The 24025-nt window shown below is 43.0% G+C and overlaps 1 protein-coding gene across 13 annotated transcripts in view; it reads right to left on the bottom strand.

Moving 5' to 3' along the window:
- RBM20 (RNA binding motif protein 20) overlaps window positions 1–24025 on the bottom strand; it is a 108184-nt gene that overhangs the window by 28036 nt on the left and 56123 nt on the right. For 12 of the 13 annotated variants that reach the window (XR_012624024.1, XR_012624023.1, XR_012624026.1 and 9 more), the window contains exon 2: window positions 642–1836. Coding sequence is in view for 7 of the 13 variants with exons in the window: in XM_074831246.1 (XP_074687347.1) it covers window positions 642–1836 (1195 nt within the window). In the remaining 6 variants the exon portion in view is untranslated. Of the gene's footprint in view, window positions 1–641; window positions 1837–7968; window positions 8067–24025 lie in introns of those variants that run through there. The other variant, XM_074831250.1, reaches the window with a different exon arrangement.

The raw sequence follows: 24025 nt of genomic DNA, 5'->3' as shown, positions 1-24025 counted from the left end.
GGTGAGGTTTAATTTGGAGCTCTCTTGGCAGTATGAACAGAGAAGTGGGAGCATGGTCTGCACCACACATGCTGAGCAGCTTCTTGCTGCCAGGCCAAAAGCATGGGGGACCTGGAGACCTAAATTTCCTTAGACATACTAGAAGGAGAAAGAGATCCCAACAGAGGAATTATTAAAATAATTTTATCAAAATGCATTGTTTTGTTTAAGCAAGCTGCTTCCACAAGGCTGTTAGGGAAAAGCCTTTGGGATGAGAAATGCAAAGAGAAAGGGAGAGGCAGATGAAACTGCAGACATGCGGATACTTGAGAAGCAGGGGATCAGCTTCAAGCTCCTCCTCTCCTTGCTTTGGGCCCACGAGATGAGCTGCAATCCCAGCCCAGACCTCTTGTTTCTCATGCCAGTGCTGTAATCTCACTGTCTTTCACAGCAAGATGTGGAACAAAACTAGATCTTGAAACCCCAGTAATTGCCGTGAAACAGATGTACGACACCATAAGCGAAACTATGGCCCTTTGTTTCTGCTTCTCTTGGGGCACCTCTATGGCAATGGGGTGGTAGGAGCCAGTGGCCAGATCAATCACCAGGCAGCCTGTTCAAGGGTCCAAACCATGCCCTGGGGGTGCCTTAAACCCACTCACCTTCAGATCGAAGATCTTCTTGTCGCACAGGGCACAGACGTGGGGGAAGTGGAGGGGGGCCACGCCGCGGAGGAGGTCACCCAGCTGGTGCGGCGGCAGGGAGCGGGCGGGCAGGTCGGGCGTGCCGCCGCTCCGCTCCTCCTTCTGCCTCATGCGAGGGCTGCCAAAGCTCTGCTTGCTGTGGTTGAGGCGGCCGAAGGTGGGGGGTGCGGCCGCGCTGAACTTTGTGTCAGGTGTTGGCTCTTCGGGGTTGTAGAGCTCGTTTCTTATTTCATACTGCTGCTGACTTGTTGACGGCCACAGGCTGTCGCTGGACACAAGGTCAGGCTTGTTTTGGCTGGGGAAATTAGGGATATTTTCCCACTGGTTGCTTGTACTGCTGCCATGCAAGACGGGGCCGGGATCTCCTTTCGGATGGGAGCCTGTGTGCGGGTCGCTGGGGAAGGCCCGTGCTGCCCCGTGCTGTGCTGCCGCCACTGCCCCATAGGCCTCCTTGGGAAAGGCTGCCGCCGCCTCGTGCTGCAGTTGGCTGGGAGCCCCAAAGTGACCCTCGTAGCGTGGCCCCGCTGCCACCGAGGAGGCTGCATGGGCCCCGCCAGCGAGGAAGCTATGCTGGCTGGGCTGGTCCCCCTCCGAGGTGTATGCCTGAGGGGCAGCAGTGGCGGCGTTTTGTTTGCCGTACTCATAAAAACCCCCTGCAGCAGCCGCAGCGGCAGAGGTGGAGGCACCCGCCTTGTTGAGACCTACCACCACGGGTTGCTGGCCAGAGGTCGGAGCCATGACACCTCCAAAGGGACTCATGACGATGGCGTTGGGGGCCTGGGCAGGCCCCAGGCCGCCCCCAGGCGCGGCTAAGGCCGGGCTCTGGCTGGGAAAGGCAATGCTGCCGGAGGGGAACCTCGCGCCGGTGATGCCGGGCCCCTGCGGCGGCCCTGCGGCGTGGCCCTGCGGGGCGTTCATCACGGTGGGGTGCCTCAGCTGGTTGAAGAGCGGCTGGGACATGGCCACTTTGGAGAGCACCTGGTTGAGGACAGTGGCAGCGGCCGGGTTGTTGGTGACGGCGCTCTGAGCCAACTTCAGCCTGTGCAGCGTGAGCTGCGCCTGGAGCTGCGCCAGCTGCAGGCTCGCTGGCGAGGGGAGCAGGGGGCTTGGGGCGCCGACGGAGAATGGAGTCTTCTCCAGGAGCTTGGCAGCGCTGCAAAGGATCAGGATCTGGGTTAGCTGAATTTGCCCAACGTCTACCATCTCTCACTTCCCGCTAAAGCCCAGCATGGGATACACGGCTGCTTCTGGAGACTCAGCTTATCTAAACCCAGGGAAAACAAGGAGGCAACTGACAATGTAGCCATAACCTGTTGTGTTCCCTTCAACACCTGCTGCCACATCCCTTTCAAACAAAAAGTTCTCTAAAACCCCCATTGCGTCCCTCTGGATCAGGCCTTCAGCTCATTTTAAGTACGCCTAGGACACACACCTCTAATGCAGACCAGGAACAGTGGCAACACAAGCCCCTAATCTACTTTTTTTTCCCCTCTTTTCTATTTACACAACCTCCTGCCTCCCTGCTGGGACATTGCTGCTCCTGACTGATCTTGTGATGCTACCATCACTCCCTTTTCTCACAGAGCAGAGGGATATGAAGGAAAGGACATCAAATGGGACTGTAAAGCCAACCTTGTACGTACTTCATACCTAGCACATCTGGCTGCATAAAGCAAGATGAAAAACACTACATGTATTTATTTTAATTGTGGCATGACAGCCTGTTCTGTAACAAAGTATATAGTTTCCCTGTTGTGCAAATGCAAATACAGAGGAGGAAAAGAAGCGAGTGATTTGCCAGAAGCTGGAGCAACTACGAACAAACCATCCTGAAGAATTTTCCCAGTTCAGCTGGAATGTAAGGCAAAATTTCTGCAGCAGCAGATGGTAAAAATCAAGGTCTTTATACTTTCTAGAAATTAGAGGTGCATTGAGTGTTCTTCTTCAAGTCTCGTACATGGGATGAATAAATGACGACTAAATTGCCTGCTTGAATACCAGAGCTGGGAAAACAGGAGATCATATTTGCAGGCATATGGTAGTTCCTGGCTTTGGGAAGCACCTTTGGGACATCTCACCAGTTCACACCACCACCACCAACCCTTCCTCTCCCCACCCCATCAAACCCTGAACATTAAAACAGAAGAAAATAAATCAAAATGAGTAAAGTCTAGCAAAGTTAAAAGCAAGAGATATGTTAAAATGGAAAATATTAGGCAGCACTAGCTTCTGGGCAGCTGCACCCACCCTGCTTTTACTGCCCCCCTGCACCCTTCCAGGACGCCTCCTGCATCATCTCTGGCAGAGCCAGCCTGGGCCACATGTATGTATACCGTCCCACAGCCACGCTCCCTCTGTATGTCACGCTGCCTACACTTGGATACCATCAGCCATTTTCATGCCCCTACCAGAAAAATGTTAGCCATCACTTTTTCCACCACCAGAAGCTTCTGCTCATGGATGGCACAACTACTCAGTGCGTTACAAATGGCTGTTCATTCTGAAAACGAGAGGAGAGAGCACTGGAATAAGAGGGATGTGGTCCAAGGCTCAATTAATTTATATTGTAAAAATGTATTGAGTTTCAATTTAGGCCTTTCAAAGCAGCAGGAGCTATGCATCAACCACCACACAACCCTCACTGTTAATAATTGGCCAATTTGCTAAACTGCATGGATGAAGTTGTAGTTAATGATAAATGTCTTGTCAGCATGCTACATTTGAAAACCACAAATTAGGAAAACATCTGCTTAAATCCAAAGTATGACTAAGAGAAAATGAATGGGTTTCATATTTAACGTTTAACTTCCACTAGCAACTGCAAGGCACATCTGTCTCCCAAAATACAAAACGCCGTTTGGATAAGTGCATCATTATGTAATGACACGACTCCCTGCCAGCACAAGCAGACACCAGTGCGCTTCAGAGCTGAGGTGCCTTTTGTTTTCCCGTGTGGTTTCCATCACTTACTCTCTGACTTGCACTTATACCACAGTTTGCTGTAAATCTGATTACGGATGAGAGTCAGGGCGCAAGTACAGTCAAAACAACACAGAGGCTCTCAGAAACCTCAGCCTGTGAGACCCTGAGGACCCATAAAAGCTACCAAGGAGTCCCACCGGGTGCGAGGAGCTCAGCGAGCAGAGGATCCCGCACTGGCATGCACACTGTCGTCACTGCCAGGGGACATGGCACGACCCTATGCCTGGGCTGTATTGTGCCACCAGCATCTGGAGTGTCCTGGCTTATGATGTGCTGTGTGGGACCTGCCACAGTCCTGACAATTGTTTCATTCTGTAGCTGGTTATACCTTTTGTATGCTAGGTAAGCTGTAAAACTATTTTTAAAAGTTTTATAGAACATGCAAATAAGAACTGCCTGGTGCTCTTAAAACAAAAAGAAAAGCCAGCAGCCAGCTTATGATGTTTTCAGGCTCAGGAGCCACAGATGACTCCTGTTCCCAGCAATCTAATTCCACCGTGCTGCAAGCCTACGCAACAGCGTGCATATCCCAACAGCTGCAGCTGCTTCCCAACTCTGGCGGCTACCTGCTGGACATGGGCACGGGCTCCCTCACTCCAGTGAAACCATCTCACTTGACATTGTCACAAGCCCTAAAGCTCCCTCAGCCTCATCAGATTTTGACCAACTTTGGAGCACTGTCTCTAAGAAACCCCCCCAACACATAAGTAGTGCCCTGCCAAAGCCCCCCACAGCTGGGCATGCCCAGGGCTTGTGCTGCTCCCCAGTTCCCCAGTCATTTCTGGGCTCTGCAGCTGGGCACGGGGAAGGCAAGGGCAGGAGTCCCTGTACTGCTGCACAGTGGGCTGCCTCTGGCCACCTCAGGCCAACAGCTTTCAGGCCCTGCTGTGGAGCAGGGCAGCACTCTGCTCCCTGCGCCTGCCGGCTCCATCCCTGGATTGCAAGCCAGCAACAGGGAGGGCTGGAGGGCTACAGGGAGCCTTACCTGCAGGAAAACAAATGTTGCAAGGAGAAGCTGCAGCCTCCAAGCCACTCACAGAGGGACAGAGTTAGTGAGGAGGGTTGCTCCCATGCACTGATTGGTTTGGGAATGGCCACAGCTTCAAAATCCAGCTGTCTGTTATGAATTTCCAGATTTCAGGGTGTTTCGGGTTGCACACTTTATCCTCCCACAGCAGAAACACAATATTTTATCATCTAATCAAGGCAAAGAAGGAAGGGCATGTTCATGGGTCAGTGGGAAAAGCAGATAACACAGATGGGAGGTTGGGAGGAGAGCTGTGTATAAAGCATGTTTTAGAGCAACACCCAAATTTGAGGATTTCTGTTCTGTTATGAAATACAGGATGTAAGAGACACACAGGACCAGTGTGCACAGCTTTGAAAATTTCTTTCCCTCTTTCTGTTCTACAAACGTAGTATTTATGTATTTGTTAACATCATTTTGTAAATAATCCTGCTACAGATTTACTAAATGACTGGAAACTGCAAACACGAAGTGAAGACAGGGCTCGGCTAAGGCATTTTGTGGGGGCTGTTCACCACCCATACACACACACACACACCTCCCACCCCAGCTCATCCTCAGGTTACCAAAACGCAGCCCCCGTCTGCTCGTGGGGGGTCTCTGCCACAAGATGATTCAAAGCAGCTGAATGAAGCTCTCATTCTCCATTGAGCGCCCAGGGAATTAGCCTGCGTCAGCCAAAGTTAGCTCTATCCTGCGCAAAACATTCCCGATTATAAGGTCAGCGATGTAAAAAGTAAACAGAAGTTGTCCTCTTCATTTATTTATTTATTTAACATTAGTTGTACAGCTGGGCTACACCAGCAGTCCTTGCACAACTAGGAAAGCCAAAAATGGTCTTTCTTTACCAAAATAAGGACAAGCAGGAGCGCTGCCGTTCAGTTTCCATGAGAAAGCCATAAACCAGGAAAGTTTTTGCACAGCTCTGAAAGACAGGAGTTGAAGATATGCATCAACTGTTGCAATACTCACAATGAGATTGCAAACACTGGCAGAGCTGTATTGCTATAAATCAATTCAGTCCATCTGCTACCCCTGTAATCCTTATTCTGCTTTTAGTATCCAAGAACAGCGAGCAACACACAGTGTCGGAGGTAAAGTATCTAGATGAGTAATCCTGTCTGCAAGAGTGATGAAAAGGCTGAACACAAAACACGTCTGTTAGAACAGACTGATAACCTGGAGCTTAATTTTCAAATGACAAAATTATGGATTTTAAAGTGCTGCCTGGCACCTTTCAAAATTAAGAAATAAATAAAAGAATCTGAACTAATAAAGTTATAGTTATCATCTTAACTGCAACTATTTAAGACACATTTATATTCACAAATATCTGAAATGCTGCATAGGGTGTGAATTTGAATACTTTTTTTAAAAAAAAAGACTAATTCATAGCAATGCAGAATTTGTTTTCTTGCATTTTCCATAACTTTTGCACATCTTCTAGGATTTTTGCATTCTCTTCCCTATGACATATTTGCCTTTACATATAGCTACATCTACCTGTCAGAATCTTTGAAAGATAAATTTTTAATATATTTTGTTCCAAAATGTGCTTTTTCCAAGCTGTCTGTATTACACTCTGTTGATTTCAGAATTAAAATGGCCAAGATATTAAGATACCCAAGTATCCTAGATGTATGACTACTCTGCATTAGCACAGTATTAGATTTGAGACTGTATTTGCAATAGCATGCTGTTTTTTCATCCATGTTTCTGAATCAGTTTTTCTAACAGTTAGCAAACTTTAAATTTTTAATTCAGGGCTCTTGAATACATAAAAGAGAACCACTTCTTAATTATCCAAGCACAAAATCAATTATAGTCTGTTATGTAGAAGTGTGAACATCCCTTCCCTGTAATGTATCATTTATTTAAAACACATGGGGCTGCCTTCTCTAAACTCATCCAAAATAATTGCCACTGTACTAAAAGAACAAATAAAAAAAACCTTAAAAATAAACAAATCAATTGTCATGTAGATGAAGCTGATAAGATATTAGGGGTAAACCTAGTCTTCAAATAAAAATGCACCATTTGACAGTACGTTGGCGAGATTACATGCTTATATGCGCCAACAGAATTCGACCTCTTGAATTCAAGGGGACTGCAAAGCTGTATTTCAAACACTGATAAAGACAAAAGTTCAGCAACCTCAACAACATATATTAATTAATAGAATAATTATTATAACGATATTTTATGTTATGCTGTTTTGCTGATCCCATTAAGAATACAGGGTTTACACTCATTTTTGCTTGTTGAATAAACCCAGCGCATGTCAATAAAGACTGGAACACTGGTTAAAAAATGGACACAGGAACTTTCTTCTATACTCTAGACTGCATCTGGCTGGTACTAAACGACTGTTTATTTTCTTTTCAGCTCCGCAAGAAGTATTTTCTTTAGGTTTTAGTAAAATAACTTTCTCAGTCGGAAAAGCTTGGAAAGTCTGCTGAAAAGAGAAAAATCATCTACCTTTATAATTTAAACTCTCAAATTATCTGCCGCCAAGCTTTTTTTTGCTGAGTTCTGGTTAGAAATGATAAAAAAAAGTGATCATGTTTCACAGTGAGTTCAGCTAATGACGGGGAGCACTAAAAACCTTAAGCTACTTTAATACACTTATAAGCTGCAAGTAAAACCCTTCTTATCCCAAATAACGATTTCTAAAGCTCTCCATTATACTACGGAGGGAGTAAAATAAAACATCAGCCAATGTATACATGTGCTTTGCCAAGTGAGTTTTGCATATGTTTGCAATAGTAAACTCTATTATCTGGGCAATCATCAAACTAACAGTTAGCTGGAAGATTAAATGTAAAGTGTTATCACAGAGTTGCTAAACTTCAGGTTTACAAAACTGATAGGGGTTAAGTGCCTGCCTCCTACCAAGAGTCCTTTTTTGCTCATTTGAATGTTCCCTACCTTTGTTTATATGCAAAGAAGTTAAGCAATTTCCATTGGGAAAGTGACAAGATAAAGGGGCAAATGCAGTGGCTGTATCTTGGATAATGGTTGTGATCACAGAAATAAAATTGGAAGTGATTTTAGGAGGATGGTTAGACCAGCTACTGAGGTGGGATTAAGCTGAACTCAACTACTCTTGACATATTTATTTAATCTGCTCTTAGGAACCTTCTTTGGTGAAGATGTCATGACCTTCAGGGACAATTAATTGCTTAGTCTTATAAAGCTCCTCTTAAAGCCTACGGTGGCTCTCTGCTGACAGCATAAACCAGTCTTCCCATGCACACTGAGAAGGGCTTCTCTTACCTTCCTGCAGCTGCTATCAAATCTTCTCTACAACCATCCCAGCTCCTTTCTCCGCACATTTTGTGTGTTGCATTTGTTCATAATACCCAGTATGATTGCTTTTCTTCATAACAGCACAGTCCAGTGGTCCCCTATTACACCCAGCTCCTTTCCTGAAGAGCTATTGCCCAGAGACGTTGGCTGGGAGGGATCTCCAGAGCTCAGCTGGTCTGAATTCCCACGCAGAAAGGCTAGCTCAGTCTCTTCTCCTTTTGACTGTTCAATGGATTTATCGTATCAGCATTTCATACTGTGCTCATCAATATTGTATCCAGGTTACGTCAGATCTGGTTTGTCAGGATTACTCTGGATTCCCGTGCTGCCTCCAGAGCACTTGTAAATCCTCTCCTCTTGGCACTAGCTGCAGATTTAATGGATGCTTTGTTCACCCAAGTCATCAATGAAAGTGTCAAATAGACCAAAGACTGTTCCCAAGAAGGGAACTGTGATGCACCTTTCCATTTTCTCTCCAAACACCAGTAATTCAAGGACATCTTATGCACCTTGCAGCTCCACTTTGCGTGCTGAAGAGACCACGCTCTTTCCTCCCTGACAGTCACTTCTGCTAAAAAAAGCAACTGTCCTATTTGCAGTTGCAAGAATAAAAGGGTGGATCATCTCTGGTAAGACTGATTTCTTATTAACAACTCTTGCTCTATAGTTCTGGGAGAGTTGCTTTGGATTGTTGTTTAAAATCAACTGTATGTTCTGGTTTCTTTACAGCAACATTTGCTTCTATTTGATTTAGCTGCTTTCAAATGCTGAATCCAGTGCAATAGACAACAGTACACACTTACAGCGTAAGAACAACAAAAGCAGGTACCACTGAAGTCTGCACTGGCCATCACACTTCCTCCCCCTGTTATTCAGCATACATTTTACCCTGGAAATATGTTTCTTATATTACGTGGAAGTCCAGATTGTATACTGGGCTTATTTCTGCTTTCCATCATGTAACACATCTCTCCATAAATATTTAATTACTCAAAGTTCAACTCCTTTCAAGTAAGGGACGTATTCTAGCAAATGTACCACCTAAAACCAAGGTCATAGGTAACGATTTTCAGAAGTTAGGAAAGTTATCATTTTGTTTCGTGACATTTAAATGTTGTTTCGTTTTGATGATGTGCCACAGCATGTCAAGGATGTATCTGAAGATCAGTGTGCACACAGAAACACCGGTCTACTTTTTAAATTTCAATAGGCAGCCATACAAACTCCTTTAGCTATACTGCAACCATCTATGCAACTGCTTCTCAAGGAAAAGGAATTCTTTATTTACTGAAGTTAAAGAAATGTATTTTAAAAATTGTAATTTAAATGTATGCTAAAAACTGTCAGAAATCGCTATAGCACCAGATCAGTGCCCTCTGTAACATGTTGCAAAGATCTAAATTTGCAGAGAAATCGTGTCACAGTTTTATGGAGCTTTCAGGGCATGCTGTGAATGTCTGGCAGTGCCATTCTGCCTGCACCTGCCTCCCCAGAACTCTTCCTGCAACAGCTCTTACCATCTAAGCTTCAAATACCCTTCACCATGCACAGTCCGCAGGCCAGATTATCCCTGCCAACCAGCATCCCAGCAGGGCTCCTGTAAGAAGGGGCGTTGAGGTTCCCCAATAACCTCATCACCCCAACAGCCGTGGACCCCACGCAGATGATGGTGCCGGGGTGCTGTGCGGCCGTGCCCCAAGCCCCTCCTGCTCCTGCCCCAGGCAGCGAACAGCACAGCCCCAGGGCCTTGCCTGAAGGCCTAGGGGTGCAGGAGGCCTTTTGGGAGGGGAAAAGCAGGAGAAGGTGTTATGGACAGTAATGCAAATCCACAGGGTGAGCAAAGAGGCCGGGACAGGGATTAGCGTTGGCTCGCGCCAGTGGGAACGGGGCAAGCGGCTCCAGCAAATGCAGCCTGCTTCGGGGACCGCGTCTGCTGCTCTGCCGCATGGCTCGGTGCTTGCGGCGCTGCTCCCAGCCTCCCCTCGAAAATAAAAGAAATCTGGGGAGAAATGATCTGGAAAGCTTACTTATAGAAAAAAAAAAAGAAAATGCAGCCTTTAAAAAAAAAAATTCAGAAACCCTTCAGAAGCTTTTTACATGAGCACATAGACACCCAACTGAAGAACAATCCTCAGCCTATAGTACTTACTAGAAAAGATATTACAGTAATATCTCACTGCACCTTCTGCTAATGTCTTTTCTGCATGGTATTGTTAAACACTACAGAAATAATAAGTTTGAGTGTATCAATATCTCACACTGCCTGGAGGCACAGCCATTTTCATTTGCATGTTAAATGTAAGAAGCATAATATGGTAGGCAGATAATTCCTCATTTGAATAAACTATTTCTATTTCACAGTAATATAAGACAATATAAAAGCCCTTTTACAAAGGTAATATCTTCACTTTGTAGACAGGAAAATGACATGTAACCGTGGAAAGGGTAAAGTACTAAGAAGGATTTTTATTTCTAAGTAGCTTCATTTGTGCTCAAAGAAAGGATTGCCATTTATGGAAAAAAACAAAAATATTAAACTCACCTTTTTATCCTTTTATTTTTAAATATTAGTCCTAATGATATATTTGAAAAGCTTAATTAGGAAATTAAGTCTCTAGGAGAACGCTAGCATTCACAATGGCAATGGCACAGGCTACAAAAACTGTGAGCAAACCTGAGCTCTTCTGTTTGTACCCTAGGTCAGCCGAAAAGCAACAGCTTGTGACTAAAAGTCACCCAGGAGCATCACACTCATTTCATAATTAATTTAGAATCACCACCTCCTCTAAAAGCTGTTTAAATGCTATGTGTTACTAGCCACCATAGCACGAGAGTACACGAGGAGATACACTGGAATAGCTCCTATCTGAAGTGGCCAATATAATTTACCGCTAACATTTAAAAGTAGGCAATTTAAAGTAATAAGTTTAAAAAAAAACAAAAAACAAAGCTTCACTTATTTTTTAATCAGATTTCTGATTCAGAAACCAGAACCTCTGCGGATTTCCTAAGATATATATTACGTAACTATATACTTAGGCCTGTTTTTCAGTTTTCCTTTTATGTATATTTTAAAAGCACATAAATGTTATAAATTCCTATTGTTTATATACCCACACACATTACTGGTATACATAAATTATTCATGAATCTTATGAAGCCCAGATCTAATTCAGCTGTTACTGAAGTGTGCTGCAAAGTCTTCCCTGATTTCACTGTAGCAAGAGCAATGCTTCTGTATCCCTCTTCAGTTATATTTAATTTAAACAAAACATCAAAGAAGATTGCTGTCTTTTCATGATCTCTTTGAAATCAGCCTTTAATACTAGGTCATAATATTTATACTGTTACATGGAAGTAATACGCAGTGTATTTTAGCCTAGAAGCTTTCATTATCTATTTTGCAACAAATGTTGCTTACTTTTTAATGCATCCCAATTTCTATGCTAAAGAAATTTTAATGTCAATCCTGAAAGATATATAGGAGGTTTTATTTATTTTTCTTACGTTAAAGGACAACAGTTGGTATGAATCAGACCTGAGCATGTTCCTTCTGGCAGAAAACAGCCTGTGCCAGAACTGCTGGAACTCTTTGGCTTTGAGAAGTTTAATTTATTGTCTTGAATAATAAACTGCCATTCAATCAACTTTGTGAAACAAAACATAAAACAGGTCAATGCTTAAATCTTGAACAGGGACCAAAAGAGTTTTCGACAAAGGAAACAAAATTGGGAGAGGCATTCTATATTAAATAATGTCAATTATTTTATTCTCCCTTTTTGTCTGCCTTCAGTATTAATTAGGAGCAAGTGACAGTTAATAGGCTCCAAGCTCTGCATGGTAAAATTGATTAGTATACTAAAATGGAAAATAAGAATCAGTTTTTGATGAAAAATATCAGGTTTCAGAGCACTGCATGTGGCAGCTGTGAAGAAGGAAAAAGTGTGAAGGTATTAACCCGTCCAGAACACTCAGCTGGGCATTTGCCCAGTGCTGCCGACAAAACCGTCAGTGCAGACAGTCAGCCACTACTTTTTGGTTAAGCAGTACATTATTTCCTCGGGATTTTTGCCTGTTGGTTTTGTCCACTTTTACTACAACGCACATGGTCTGCTCAGTAGCTGTAGTCTGTATGTTTAAGTAGCTTACACAACTAAGGAAAAACAGGTTTTAATTCATTCCACTGGTCTGCATAGTAGATGTTACACCGTGTGTTAGTGATGTATTTTTCAATCACAAAACACTCTGGGACTCGGATTGAGTTTTCTGTGTGAAAAGATTCTAAGAAAGTTGTGACCACTACTGGTTGGGGTTTTTTTTAATATATATAATAATTTTCTTTAAAACTATTTTAAGAAGTAAAGCCTGGGAAATAAATAAGATAAAAAGCTGTCTTGAAGTATAAAGTATCAGTTATTAAAAAAACCAACCAACCAAAAAAGCCCAACAAAAAACCCCATTAATAATGTTGCTCTGTTTTTCTTTTTTTTTTTTAATTCCAAGGAACTCTATTCATAGTCTAGTGACAACATTTCCAAATTCAACCCTCTTTGAAATATTTTGGTATTTTGACTTCTTTCACATTTTGCAAATAATTCTTTGCCCACTGGTTGTAAGTGACATTAATATAATTCTGCTTGTGTCTACTCACACAGACTATGAGGATTATTACAGGGTGGTTAACCATGGCAAATCAATAGGATACAATTTGGTGTGGAATGTCTTTTAAAGTATAAAAGCCCTGGTATTACAAAAAGCTAAGCACTATAAGAAGCTACTGCACAAAGCAGATCGTATCATTAATTTGAAATCCCAGTTAGCTGTTACCGCCAGAGCTGCACATGCCTGTATTTTCCCTTTGCTACGGAAAGGGCTGTACTTCAGAATTAAATTTAAAGATCGCTAAGATACTCCACTTGGCAGATTAGAACCCCTCCTTGCTGGAGACGCGGGAGACGGGCGTTTCAGCACGGTGGTGGGAGGACGCGGGTGACATGACATGATCTTACCTTCTTGCAACATATAGGGCTGCCAGGAGCAGCGAGCTGGTGCGGAGGAAGCGCGGCCAGGAGCCGATGTCAGCGTTGCGCACGTGTCTCCCGGTAACATCCCACCGACATTCTACCTGCTCTCTGCGCCCCGACTATTTACAATCTTTCCTCCAGAAAGTCACAACTTTAGGAATGAAAAAAAAAAAAAACCCACCCCACCCCACCCCAAATGGAGGACTGGAAGGCGGATCACGTGGCTGCCAGGAGCCGGTCTTGTTGCATTACACACAGCAAGTGTGGATGGCAAACAATATCGGTTGATGTTTATGCCATATGTTCTCGGTCTCTTCACGTTCAGCACCAAAATCCTGTTTCTGCACAGTGTAACGCCACAGGATCCTACCCGGGAGAGGGTCACACTCTGATTAGGCGAACTGTGGGAAAAACACGGCATGCTAACGAAGAGTGAGAGGGACTGGCTTTTACAAAGCGAGCCCTTGCTCTGGAAGGCAACAAGCACTAAAATTTTAACAATTTCTTAAACACAAACTCAAATACACTGTGTTTTAGCCCCTGAGCAATTTGTCTGTGTTCAGATTGGCTGCCTCCTAAGGACAGTTGAGGTTTTGAGGAAAGACACTGTTGTTATTTGGGCTAATATTATTGCTCAAGTCAGCCTGCTCAGAAACAGTCACCAGAAAGGAAATTCATCAACCAGTGCTAATCCACTGTCCCAAACACATAAAAGAGCTGACCTGCGCCACAGGCTCTGCTGGGACTCTAAAGCATGGGCAAGAGGCAATGCAAAGCCTGTACATCCTTAATACAGAATGTGATGAGTTATCTCAGCAGGTCTCTTCTCATTACTGATCCATCCTTGTTAAACCAAAGCTTTTCAAGAAGAAGTTTTGCACCTTCCTAAACCAAAATTTTTTATGCTTTACATGTGGATGGCAAAATTACTGATCTTTCCCATATTTCACACTATTCAAAAATTAACATAGACACAAAAAATGCTATTTTCCTGTCTCTGTTTCTAACATACCACAGTATATACGTCAATTAAGAAATAAATGAGCTGTTCTCCCATATCCAAAGATCAAAATAAGCCAAACATTCCTATTTTTGCCTAGGGTACATCAGCCCCTTCAGCCCATCAGACCACTCTCCTTACATCTGTTTAGTTGGTCACTCTACTAACCTCCTCGGGCACAAGAGCTTGTTAAACTTTCTTTTTGCAATTAACGGCATTAGCCTGAAAACCTTATGCCGTAGCAGTGGCATTCTATATGTGAGATGATCCTTCTACAGAAGATGCCATTTCCAAAATTACTTTGCAGTAAGGCAAACCACAAACTACATCAGCCTGTGAATATGCACCTCCTACCTTTAAAAAAAGTTATAATTCTGCAATACTTCACACTTGCTCAAAGTGGAGCCCAGAGGGGTCTCCGTCCATGTCTTCTAATTTCCTTCTTGCCTTCTTTCTTCCTTCCCGTGCCATGTCAGAGAGTTCTCCCCATCTCTCCAAAGGAGAAAACTACTGTTCAAATTTCTGGCTTTTCTCCAAATAAAAAAGCCCTATCTTTAAGAGATGGCAAAGACTGTGACTGAAAGGGGAAAGGCACCTAACAGGTGGTCCAAGGGTGCTCCTTCACACATGCAACTCCCATCAGGAAACAGTGGAAAATTCAGGGGAAGGAGAAGGAATTAGTAAAACCTACGGGGCTTTTCTACAGCCTGTTGCATCTCCCCCAGCAGAGACGCCCTCACGGTCTCCTCTGCATCTGCATTACATTAAATAGGATGAAGAAACACAAACCAACTTTCCTTGAATTTGAACTCTCTATTTCATGTCACCCCCAGGACAACCACGTGAAACACATATGGCAAGTTCAGCCTGGGAACCGCATTGGGACCTTTCCGGCCAGGAGCAGAGCTAATCCTCACCGCTGCCCGCATATGGTTTGTGACTGAACGCTGCGGGTTCCTCCCTGCCTCCAGCTGCTGGCCCAATCGGCAGCACGGGCAGGGCCAGCCAACTGGACTGTGTCAGCAGATGGACTTGCATTTTTTCCACCGAGTCGGAGCAGGCCAATGACGAAGGAAAGCAAGGCGAGTAACACAGGCGATTTGATTTCAGAAAACGCTACCTAGCACACAGGCTACACACTCACTGATCTCTCTGGAGAGGGAAAAGATTCACTCTCCCAGCTCTACAGTTTTCCCTAACCTGCATTTTCATCTGTCATCAGATGCTTGTGTTTTGCTTCACACCCAGGGAAAGAATTTGCCCCAAAATGACAGCGTCCCAGGCAAACTAGCAAAACATCCCTGTGGCATGTCCTCGCCTCATCTATCTGCTGAGCTGGGGAGAAGAAAAAAGGAAAAAAAAAAAGAAAGAAAGCAGCAACTAGTCCCTTCCACCCACCCCGAGGAAAGACCTGCCATTCAGAATAAATCAGTTAACATTCACTATAATGCGCCTTTCCAGTATTTTTTGCTACCTTAATTAAAAGCGATCAAAAATAAATGTTACTTTTGAAAGTGAATCCACTTCAGAGACAGACAGCGAAGCCTCTCAACTGGTTAAATTTTAGCTGGGAGCCTCTTTATTGTTTCCAGATAGGAACTATGTGCTAGTCTCAATAGCCACCTTGTAGGCACATGCAAAGTCTCCTAACCGCCTGACGCCCTCTGCTAAGGTAATATGATGCTTCCGGGGGCTGGCGAGACTAGAAAGGCTCACTGGCAGTCTTTGAGTATTAGTGGGGGTAAAGGGGAAAAAAAAAAAAAAAAAATCATTTGTATCATGGGAAAAAAAAAAAGCAAAGATGAAGTAATGCAGCTGAGAAAAACTTTTAACTGAGCAGTTGGCACATGTGGAGAGAAATCATTGAGTCAAAGGCAATAATATATCTGATGAGCTGTCAGTCCTATGGTGCAGCTTTTCAGGAAATTTTGCTCTCTAACATTCTACTTGGGGATTGTTTAGGCACGGCTTCCTAATTCAGAGGCCAATCTCTTCATATAAATTGCCTAGCATAATCTCTGGACTCTGATATCTCTTAATGCATTTTAAAATCTCTTTTTATTAGAGCAAACACGTAAAAAAAAAAATAAATCAGATCCTGCCCCTATCTCCAGAGCTTCTGGATCACAGTATTACTGTTACAAAAAACATCAGTACGTCATTTGGAAAACATCCTGAAAAGTCAGATGCATCAATGCAAGCCAAGCAGGGATGTGACGGATCAATTTGAATATTTAAACAGCAGAATTTTAAAAAAAAATAATGGACAGAGATCTCCAGATATGGGAGCATCCCCACTCAGAGAAGATTACTGAATAAATAACACATTCTGATGTCTGGATAGAACATGAGCCTGAAAATCTCCTGGCATAAACCACCATCTACAGGGTGGGGGTTGGAAGAAGCTTATCTCCGTATTCCACAAAAATGAGCTTTATAGTCATGCTTTCTGTAATACCCTAACAAATGAGATGCTGGCAGACAGACAGAATTGTGGTTGGATCTGCTGTAAGAATTTCTGTATTTCTGTAACAATCAAATAAATTCTTTTAAAGGATTTTGCTATATCCATCTCAACTTTTAGAATGATATATGCTGTAAAACAGAGCAGTGTTTTCTTCCCTCAAGAAATAAGAGATAAAGAAGTTGTCTTCAGAGTTCATGAAGAAAACTTCACATGTATTTTTTCTGCTTTTACTCACAGCCAGTTGCTCCTCCTGAGCTCTCATCCTGCTCCATATAATAATATTCAAAAAATGATTAAAAACCATCCAGCTACAATTCTTTTTGCAGCAGCATTACAGCTTGATTTGGCCAGGACAGCAAACCAGCTTCTTTACTGGGACTGGAATCAGACAACTTCATCTGCAGCTTCTTTACGACAGAGAAGAAAACTAAACATCTGTCCGACATGTCTACATCTCAGCTAACAAATTAAAGGCCAGAAATACTCCACAGAACTGTGATTCCAAAATTTTTGGTTGCTGGACATCGACATTTTTAGATGACCGCTAGCAAACCCATTCGAAGTTCATAAATACTTTTTATCATAACAAGAAACAGTAACAAACCTTATCATGGTCTTCTAGGATTATGGGTGCAACTGCTGTTAGATATTAAAACAGGCCCATATCAGCATTTCTATCTTTTTTTTTTTTTAATTGCTCAAGTGTCTGTAGAGAGTAAGGCTTCAGAGATTGGCAGCATCAAATCTATTTCCAGATGCTGCTTCCAGGGTCAAGGTCACTCCTGCTCCCTAGCATCACACCCACTGGGATGAGCTGTAAAATCTGGTTTTGGAAGGGTCAAAGCACCCTCCAAGTGTCACAGGATGCAACACCTGCGTTACACCTAAGATCAGACTTGGTTGTTTAATGGTCCTTTCTAGTCAAGAAAACCTCTACTGAGCTGATGGTGTTACAGTATGGTGTTTACTGCAGGAGACGTCATCCTGCTCAGCTATTTTCACCTAATAAAACACAGAGATTTTGTACAAATTAAAAGTATTGCAGCACATTAATTTGCAGCACAGGAAAGATTCATTAATTTTCTCCTCTAGGAATGAGCGTCGCTCAATACATGGGGCTACCACAACCCAGCAGCTCAGTATCTTTGTCCAGAGCATGCAAGGGGACACAAAAAAGCTCTTTCCCTGTCTTGTATGTCGGTCTTGGGGGTGTGATGGAGCCAGCCAGTCCCAAGTGCCATCTGCCACGCTACATGTGAGCATCACACTCTATTAGCCCTTTGCATGCCTGGCTGAACTAGCTGATGTCAACAAGATAGTTACACCCTTCCCTATATGGGCACATGCAGGGCATCCAACTCCATATGCACCACGGGGGGGGGACTGGGGGGACGGAATGGACAAAGCACATGCTCGAGGCCTTGGGAAGCAACACCAATCAATTTCTGACTCTTGAAACAGAATCAGACTCCCTGGGAACAGAGCCAGCACCTCCCCCTGAGGCAGAGTTGGACACACTGAGCAGATTTTGTCCTGAATAAAAGTCTCCCAATAGCAAGGCGTAAGACAGCCCAGCCAGCACTTCAGTGCTGCCAGCCTTTTTGGTTCCTCATCTCTCATTCTCTCTAGGGTTTGCACAGCTGGCATGGCAAGTGCAGCAGCACTTGAGCATCTGAAAGTGATGCTGAGGAGGAAACGCTCAACGATCTGCCCAGTTTGGAGCATCTCCAGGTTCTGTATGTGATGCATTTATCACCAGCACCATGAAGGCAGGAGGCAGTAGGGAACAAAGCCAGATTGTATTGGGTGCTTCCCCTGTCCATCGCATGCTGTTTGCTCTGGAGAAGGCTGCTGACCAGAAGCACAAGCGAGGACATGCTAATGGCCCTCCTGGCCTCCTGATCTCCAAGGAGGGAAGGAGGACAAGCAACACCAGGTCTATAAACATATCGTGCAGTGGAGAGGATAGAACTGTTTAAAATTAAGCTAAAGGCAGGCTCAAAGCTGCCCTAAGGTACTAAGGCTGGGGGCTGATCAGAAAATGGAAATGTCAACGTGAACACAAGCACGGTGTTTAGTTAGAATATATGTTCTATCTTACATACACCTTAAGAAACGAAAGATACTACAGTATTTTCACATAAAGCAGCTGAATGTAAATGTGAAATGCTGCATGAAAATCACAGGAGTAAACCTGAGATTTAAATATCAATACTAACATATAGGATAAGCGATTCTAATAACATCTCCACTCTGCTTCTCCCCAGGAAAACATGCTGATACGGGCTGGGAAATCTGAGGAGCAGCTCATGTGATGCAGACTTCTGACATTCCCCCAGACATGACTAAGCTTAAACAAGTGGCATTATCTGGTGCATTAAAGCAAGATGTGAACAACATGATCATGGGGCTTTTTTTGGTACCACACAAAATGTTCCCGCTTGGTTGGGGTTTCTGAAGTGAAGGGTATTATGAACAAGTTCAAATTTGCCTGTGCCTTTCATAGTCTTGACAGCCTGAACTTAGAAGAGAGTGCTGAGAGTTAACAACATGAATGTAAAGAACAGTAGTTCTATGAAAAAGCCTATAATTGAGCTGACACCATATACCACGACAAAAATAACTACGATTCCTATTACAGGAAACACAACCTTATCTAGAAATAGAGCCTACAGCGGGCATCCTTAGTTTTGCAAGTTTTACATAATTACAAATTCATTGATATTTAAAGCCTGTGGCTTCCAAACATAGAATTAAATAGTGGGTCATCACAAATACTATTTTCCAGGCGTGAAGCTGAACACATAAGTGAGTTTCGTATTAACTAAAAAGTGAATAAAAGGAAAATGAAAATAAATGTATGATGTGAAGCCCAGATGCTGTTACCCTGATGTGTGTGCAGAGCTCAGGAAGACCAAGCTCAAACAGCACCTAATCCCTGTGCAAGCACACCCTAAAGGCTCACAGAGCTCCTGCATCACAGTTTCTCTTATCCTTAGCAAGTGATTTTGTTCTACATTCATAGAGACTTAAAAAAAAAAATATCGAGATTACAAATGAAGACATCTGCTTTTGAAGAATTTAGAGCAAAAAGGTCACCATCCCAGTTAAAAACAGAAGGCCAGGTCTGACTGCTGGGCGTCAGAATAACTCCTTTAACAACAACAAAGCAATGACACCAGCTGACTCTTTATCGCCCAGTCCTTCAAAAAAACTCACCTGCCTTGGTAGCAATTGTAGAGGTAGTAACTACCTTCCTAAATCTAATATAATTAGAAAGTTCACTATTTTCTTATTGGTGGGATTTTGGTTTGCGTTGTTTGGGTTTTTTTTGTACTTCACCGCATTTACACCATAAAATCAGAGAGACCTCTCCCGCTTTCTGGTTGAACTTGTGCACAGAAAAGAACAACTTCAGGTTCAAAAGCCTTACCTGCAACTGCAAACCTGCTGTAATGCATTATATCTTTTCATTAGTTATAATTGTTTTTTAAAAGATTTTCAAAACATATATGGTGTGGAGTTAAACACAGCCTCTTCAAATACAAACCGATGTATTTTTTCCATCTAAAGAAACTTGTCATTTCTAATCCTTCCTACCTAGACTTTTGCATTTAGCTCAGCAACTAATTGAGATGCTTGCTGGCTGATACTGCCACCCAATGGCTTTTTAGTCATTAACAGTTAAAAAGAAAAAAAGCAGAAATGTAATGTGGAACCAGTTCTGCTTCTGCTATGGGAACAGAAAGTGGCTGGGTTGGACACTTCCACTAAAGAGATCCTATGAAAAATGACTATATAAAATACACGTTAAAAATACTCATTTGAGGAAGCTGGAAATGGAGCAAGTTCTCAGAATTTGAGCTGAATATTCTTACTATCATCTCCAGCAACACACGGGTGAGCGATTTAATTCACATGGACACCAGCTCCTGCACCCAGTACTCTGCCAGGCACTCTGAAGATGTTCCCCCCACTGCAAAAAAAGGGATAAACAGATGCTTTTCTCCTTCCCCTTGTACCCCAGTCCCTGATCAGTAACAGGAGCTGTCTCCAAGCAATTTTTTTCCCAGACATTCAAGAACCAGCTCAGAATTTCAGAGGGAAAAAACTCAGTGCTCAGTTTACACAGCAAGAAAATACTTACTCCCAGGTGCTGTGACAGGCACTGGGTATCAGACAGGGAAAGCTGTGTGGATAGTACCCCCCCAGAAACTCTGCAGGCAGCTGTAAGCCTGGCTACACTTCAGCCCTACCTGACATAAAGCAAATACTGACTGGCCCTCGAGAGTTTTTCAGTTCAGGGGAGGGAGAAGGATCCAACAACTTATCTTGTGATCTCTGAATATGTAGAGAATGCAAAAGGGCCTTCAAGAAGAGAAGCAAAAGGAATTAAAATGCCAAGAATGAGGAGAAATAGAAAACTCCGGCTCCATTCCTGCAGTCAAGTCCACAAGAAATTTCTTTGCCTATGGGTGGAGGGGACCCCATGGTGGAGAAAGCACTATAAAGCTTCCTGCAGGGAAGGAGACAGGGGTCTGTCACAGCTAACCTGGCACACACCTTGAGTTTGCCTTTGTGTAACAGGGGGGTTTCCCTTCTTGTTTCTCCCTCCAGTTCCAAGTGGTCCTAAAATGTCTCCCCATCTTAGGTCGTGACAGCCTGAGCATGTTTGTCAGCACTATTTCCCTCACAGCCAGGGAGGGCCATACAGCTGCACTTCGGCCCTCACCAGGACAAATCTCAGACAAAGACCAGCCTTGAACTGCTCCTGACTCACAGCCAAACACCAACGCCCACCAGCAACATGGGACAAAACCCAGTGAGTTATTGTAAAACCTGCAGGGAGCAGGATTCCGACAAGAAAAACAAGTGATTATGTTTTTCTCCCAAAGGCCACAAAGGGCTATGTGCAGCAAAAATATGATTCTGCATTATTATACATGCTACAAGGTCCCAGTGGTTTTACTTTAATGTAATAATTTAATTCACAAAGCACTGTACTGTCTGGTAGCCTATTCTTTTTGTCATTTTGTTGTTAATCAACAAACCTGATCCTGCTTTATTTTCTCAGTCTGCATATAGTTATGATGACAGACATGTTCATGTGCATTTGCTGTGTCAGAAGCAGTAGTAAAATAATTTGCTTCAATATAGCAGGAATTTATTTTCCACACAGAAATTATAAGTAGTAAAATTGCTGATTTTTCCTTTTGGAAAAAAAATTGTATGCACTTTATTCTGTACTCACAGAAGTTTAAGACGTCCACAAGGAAAACACTAAGATAACAGGGGGGCTACAACTGGTCTTACTGCCATGCGTGTGTGCACGGCATCATTCTCCCCCAAGTGGTACTCGGTGAGTGAAGGCGGAACAGCCACTAGATGGGGATGTCTGGCTTCAGAATGTAACAAGAGGAGCCTCAGTCACCCTCTGAGATAAAGGTTTTTCAGAGTATTAGGAGAAAGAAGGAAAGAGGAAAAAGAGGGACAAGAAGAGGGACAAGAAGAGGGACAAGAAGAGGGACAAGAAGAGGGACAAGAAGAGGGACAAGAAGAGGGACAAGAAGAGGGACAAGAAGAGGGACAAGAAGAGGGACAAGAAGAGGGACAAGAAGAGGGACAAGAAGATAGAAAAGAGCCCATGCACTTGCCTTCTCCTTGTCTTTCTCTGGATTGAGTGGAAGACCAATGAACTGATTCATAGTGTGCAAGGCATAGCTAAACAGTATGAGAGAAAACAGGTGGAAAACAGTAACTGGTCAACATGTGTATCACCAAACTGACCTGAAAATAGTTTCAACAAATATCCAGACAAGACCAAACTGCTGGTGCATTTCTCCTGACCTCCTGGAAGGTTCTCACACTCCCGGCTATCTCTCTTTTCTGACAATGTATCTTTTGTGGCTTCACCTGCTCTTGGTCCTGCTCTTGTCTCCTTGTCCTCTTTTCCACCATGCTAACTTTATGGGTACTCTCCTCTCCCCTCCAGCATCCGGTGGTCAAATTTTGCTGCTTCTCTATCAAAGTCTTTTTCCTTTCAGGTTACAGTTGGAACTTCAACATGCATCTCCTGTCTCAATTAATGGGACACCCACCCCTTCATAACATTTGCATGGCCCCCACCCCTTTAACCCATGACAGAGCTCCTGCATGTACGTTTCCCCCTCTTCAAATGCTTGTGTAGATTCCAGAGCATGAAGGTTCTTAGTTCTTACCTTCAAACTCTTCACAGCACTGGCAATGCTCTTTTCCTTCCCACTTTATCAGATTTGGGGCCCACCTGCTCACCTGTCTCTCTTCCTCCTCACGAGTGCAATGCCCTTTGCACAGAAATCTAAGGCTCCTTTTCCCTTCATCTTCAAATCCCCTCTTCTAATATTTCCCTTCTCCTCAGTGCCTAAAAGCAAGTGGCCAACAATCACACAGAAGCAGAGCACCGAGGAACTACTCAGAGATACATGAAGTATTTCATACGTCATTAAAAAATTCTAGTGTATGTCAAGAGAAGGATGCCCACCAAAGTCATACTCCTTCTGTGTGCTCACCTTTACATTTTGCAGCTCTCAGCTTGTAACTGCAAGAGAATCTGATTACACCTTCCTGTAGTTGCAGATAACCATATGCAGGGATGATACATATCTGAACGTAATTACTTTCTTTGAAAGAGCACATGAGATGTTCACAACAGCTTTTTGTATGCTTAAGAACCAACCCACAGAAGACACCTGGGGAACCCTGTTAGAAATACAGACAGATTTAGGGATATTTCAAATAAACGGGATCATCTGTTTTTTCTAGCTGAAAACTATTTACATATTATATTATATACATTTTATATTATTATATTATATATACACATATATTTACATTTACTATTTACGCATAAAAATTTTCTAACCAATATCTGTATGCACTAAAAAAGACATCAACTTTTTTAAACTTTTCACTGATTGTTTTTCTTTGTTCCAAGGTAAAAGATTATAAACAAAACACCGCTGTTTATTGCTTTGAAAGTAGCTGTATCTCCTTTTAAAACACTGTTGTGTAAGAGTGAAAAATGCTAAAAAAAAAAAAATGGTTATTAAAAAAAAGTTTTCCTCAACTTAATGTGCAAAATCTTGTATTTATTTCTAGAGCCACGTTTCAGAGATGACACATACTTGGTCAGGTTTTCAAACTCTGAGAAAACAAAAAAAAGAAATAGTTAACATCCAATATGTTTTGTTATGGCTTTCAATTTACTGGAAAGTAAAGGTACATACAGAAAGCACTGCAGGCTGTATTCTTGATCTACCGTTCATCTTGGCCAAAGACAAAATATTTATTGAACTCAGCAGTACAGACCCAGCCTCCACTGGGAATTTGCTGTAATGTATTTGAGATCTGAGAAAATGCTTGTTACTGTTCACATGGGAGCCTCAGTGCATTTACAATACAAGATTTTAGTCCAAAATTTGCACATCAACATGTCACACCACAGTGATAGAATAAAATTTTTCAATAGAATTAAAAATATATTTACATAAAGAA

This window comes from Strix aluco, chromosome 7 (genome assembly GCF_031877795.1).
Source record: "Strix aluco isolate bStrAlu1 chromosome 7, bStrAlu1.hap1, whole genome shotgun sequence".
NCBI lineage: Eukaryota > Metazoa > Chordata > Aves > Strigiformes > Strigidae > Strix > Strix aluco.
The sequence above is the reverse complement of the archived record's forward strand: the minus strand, read 5'-3'. Positions and strand labels throughout refer to the sequence as shown.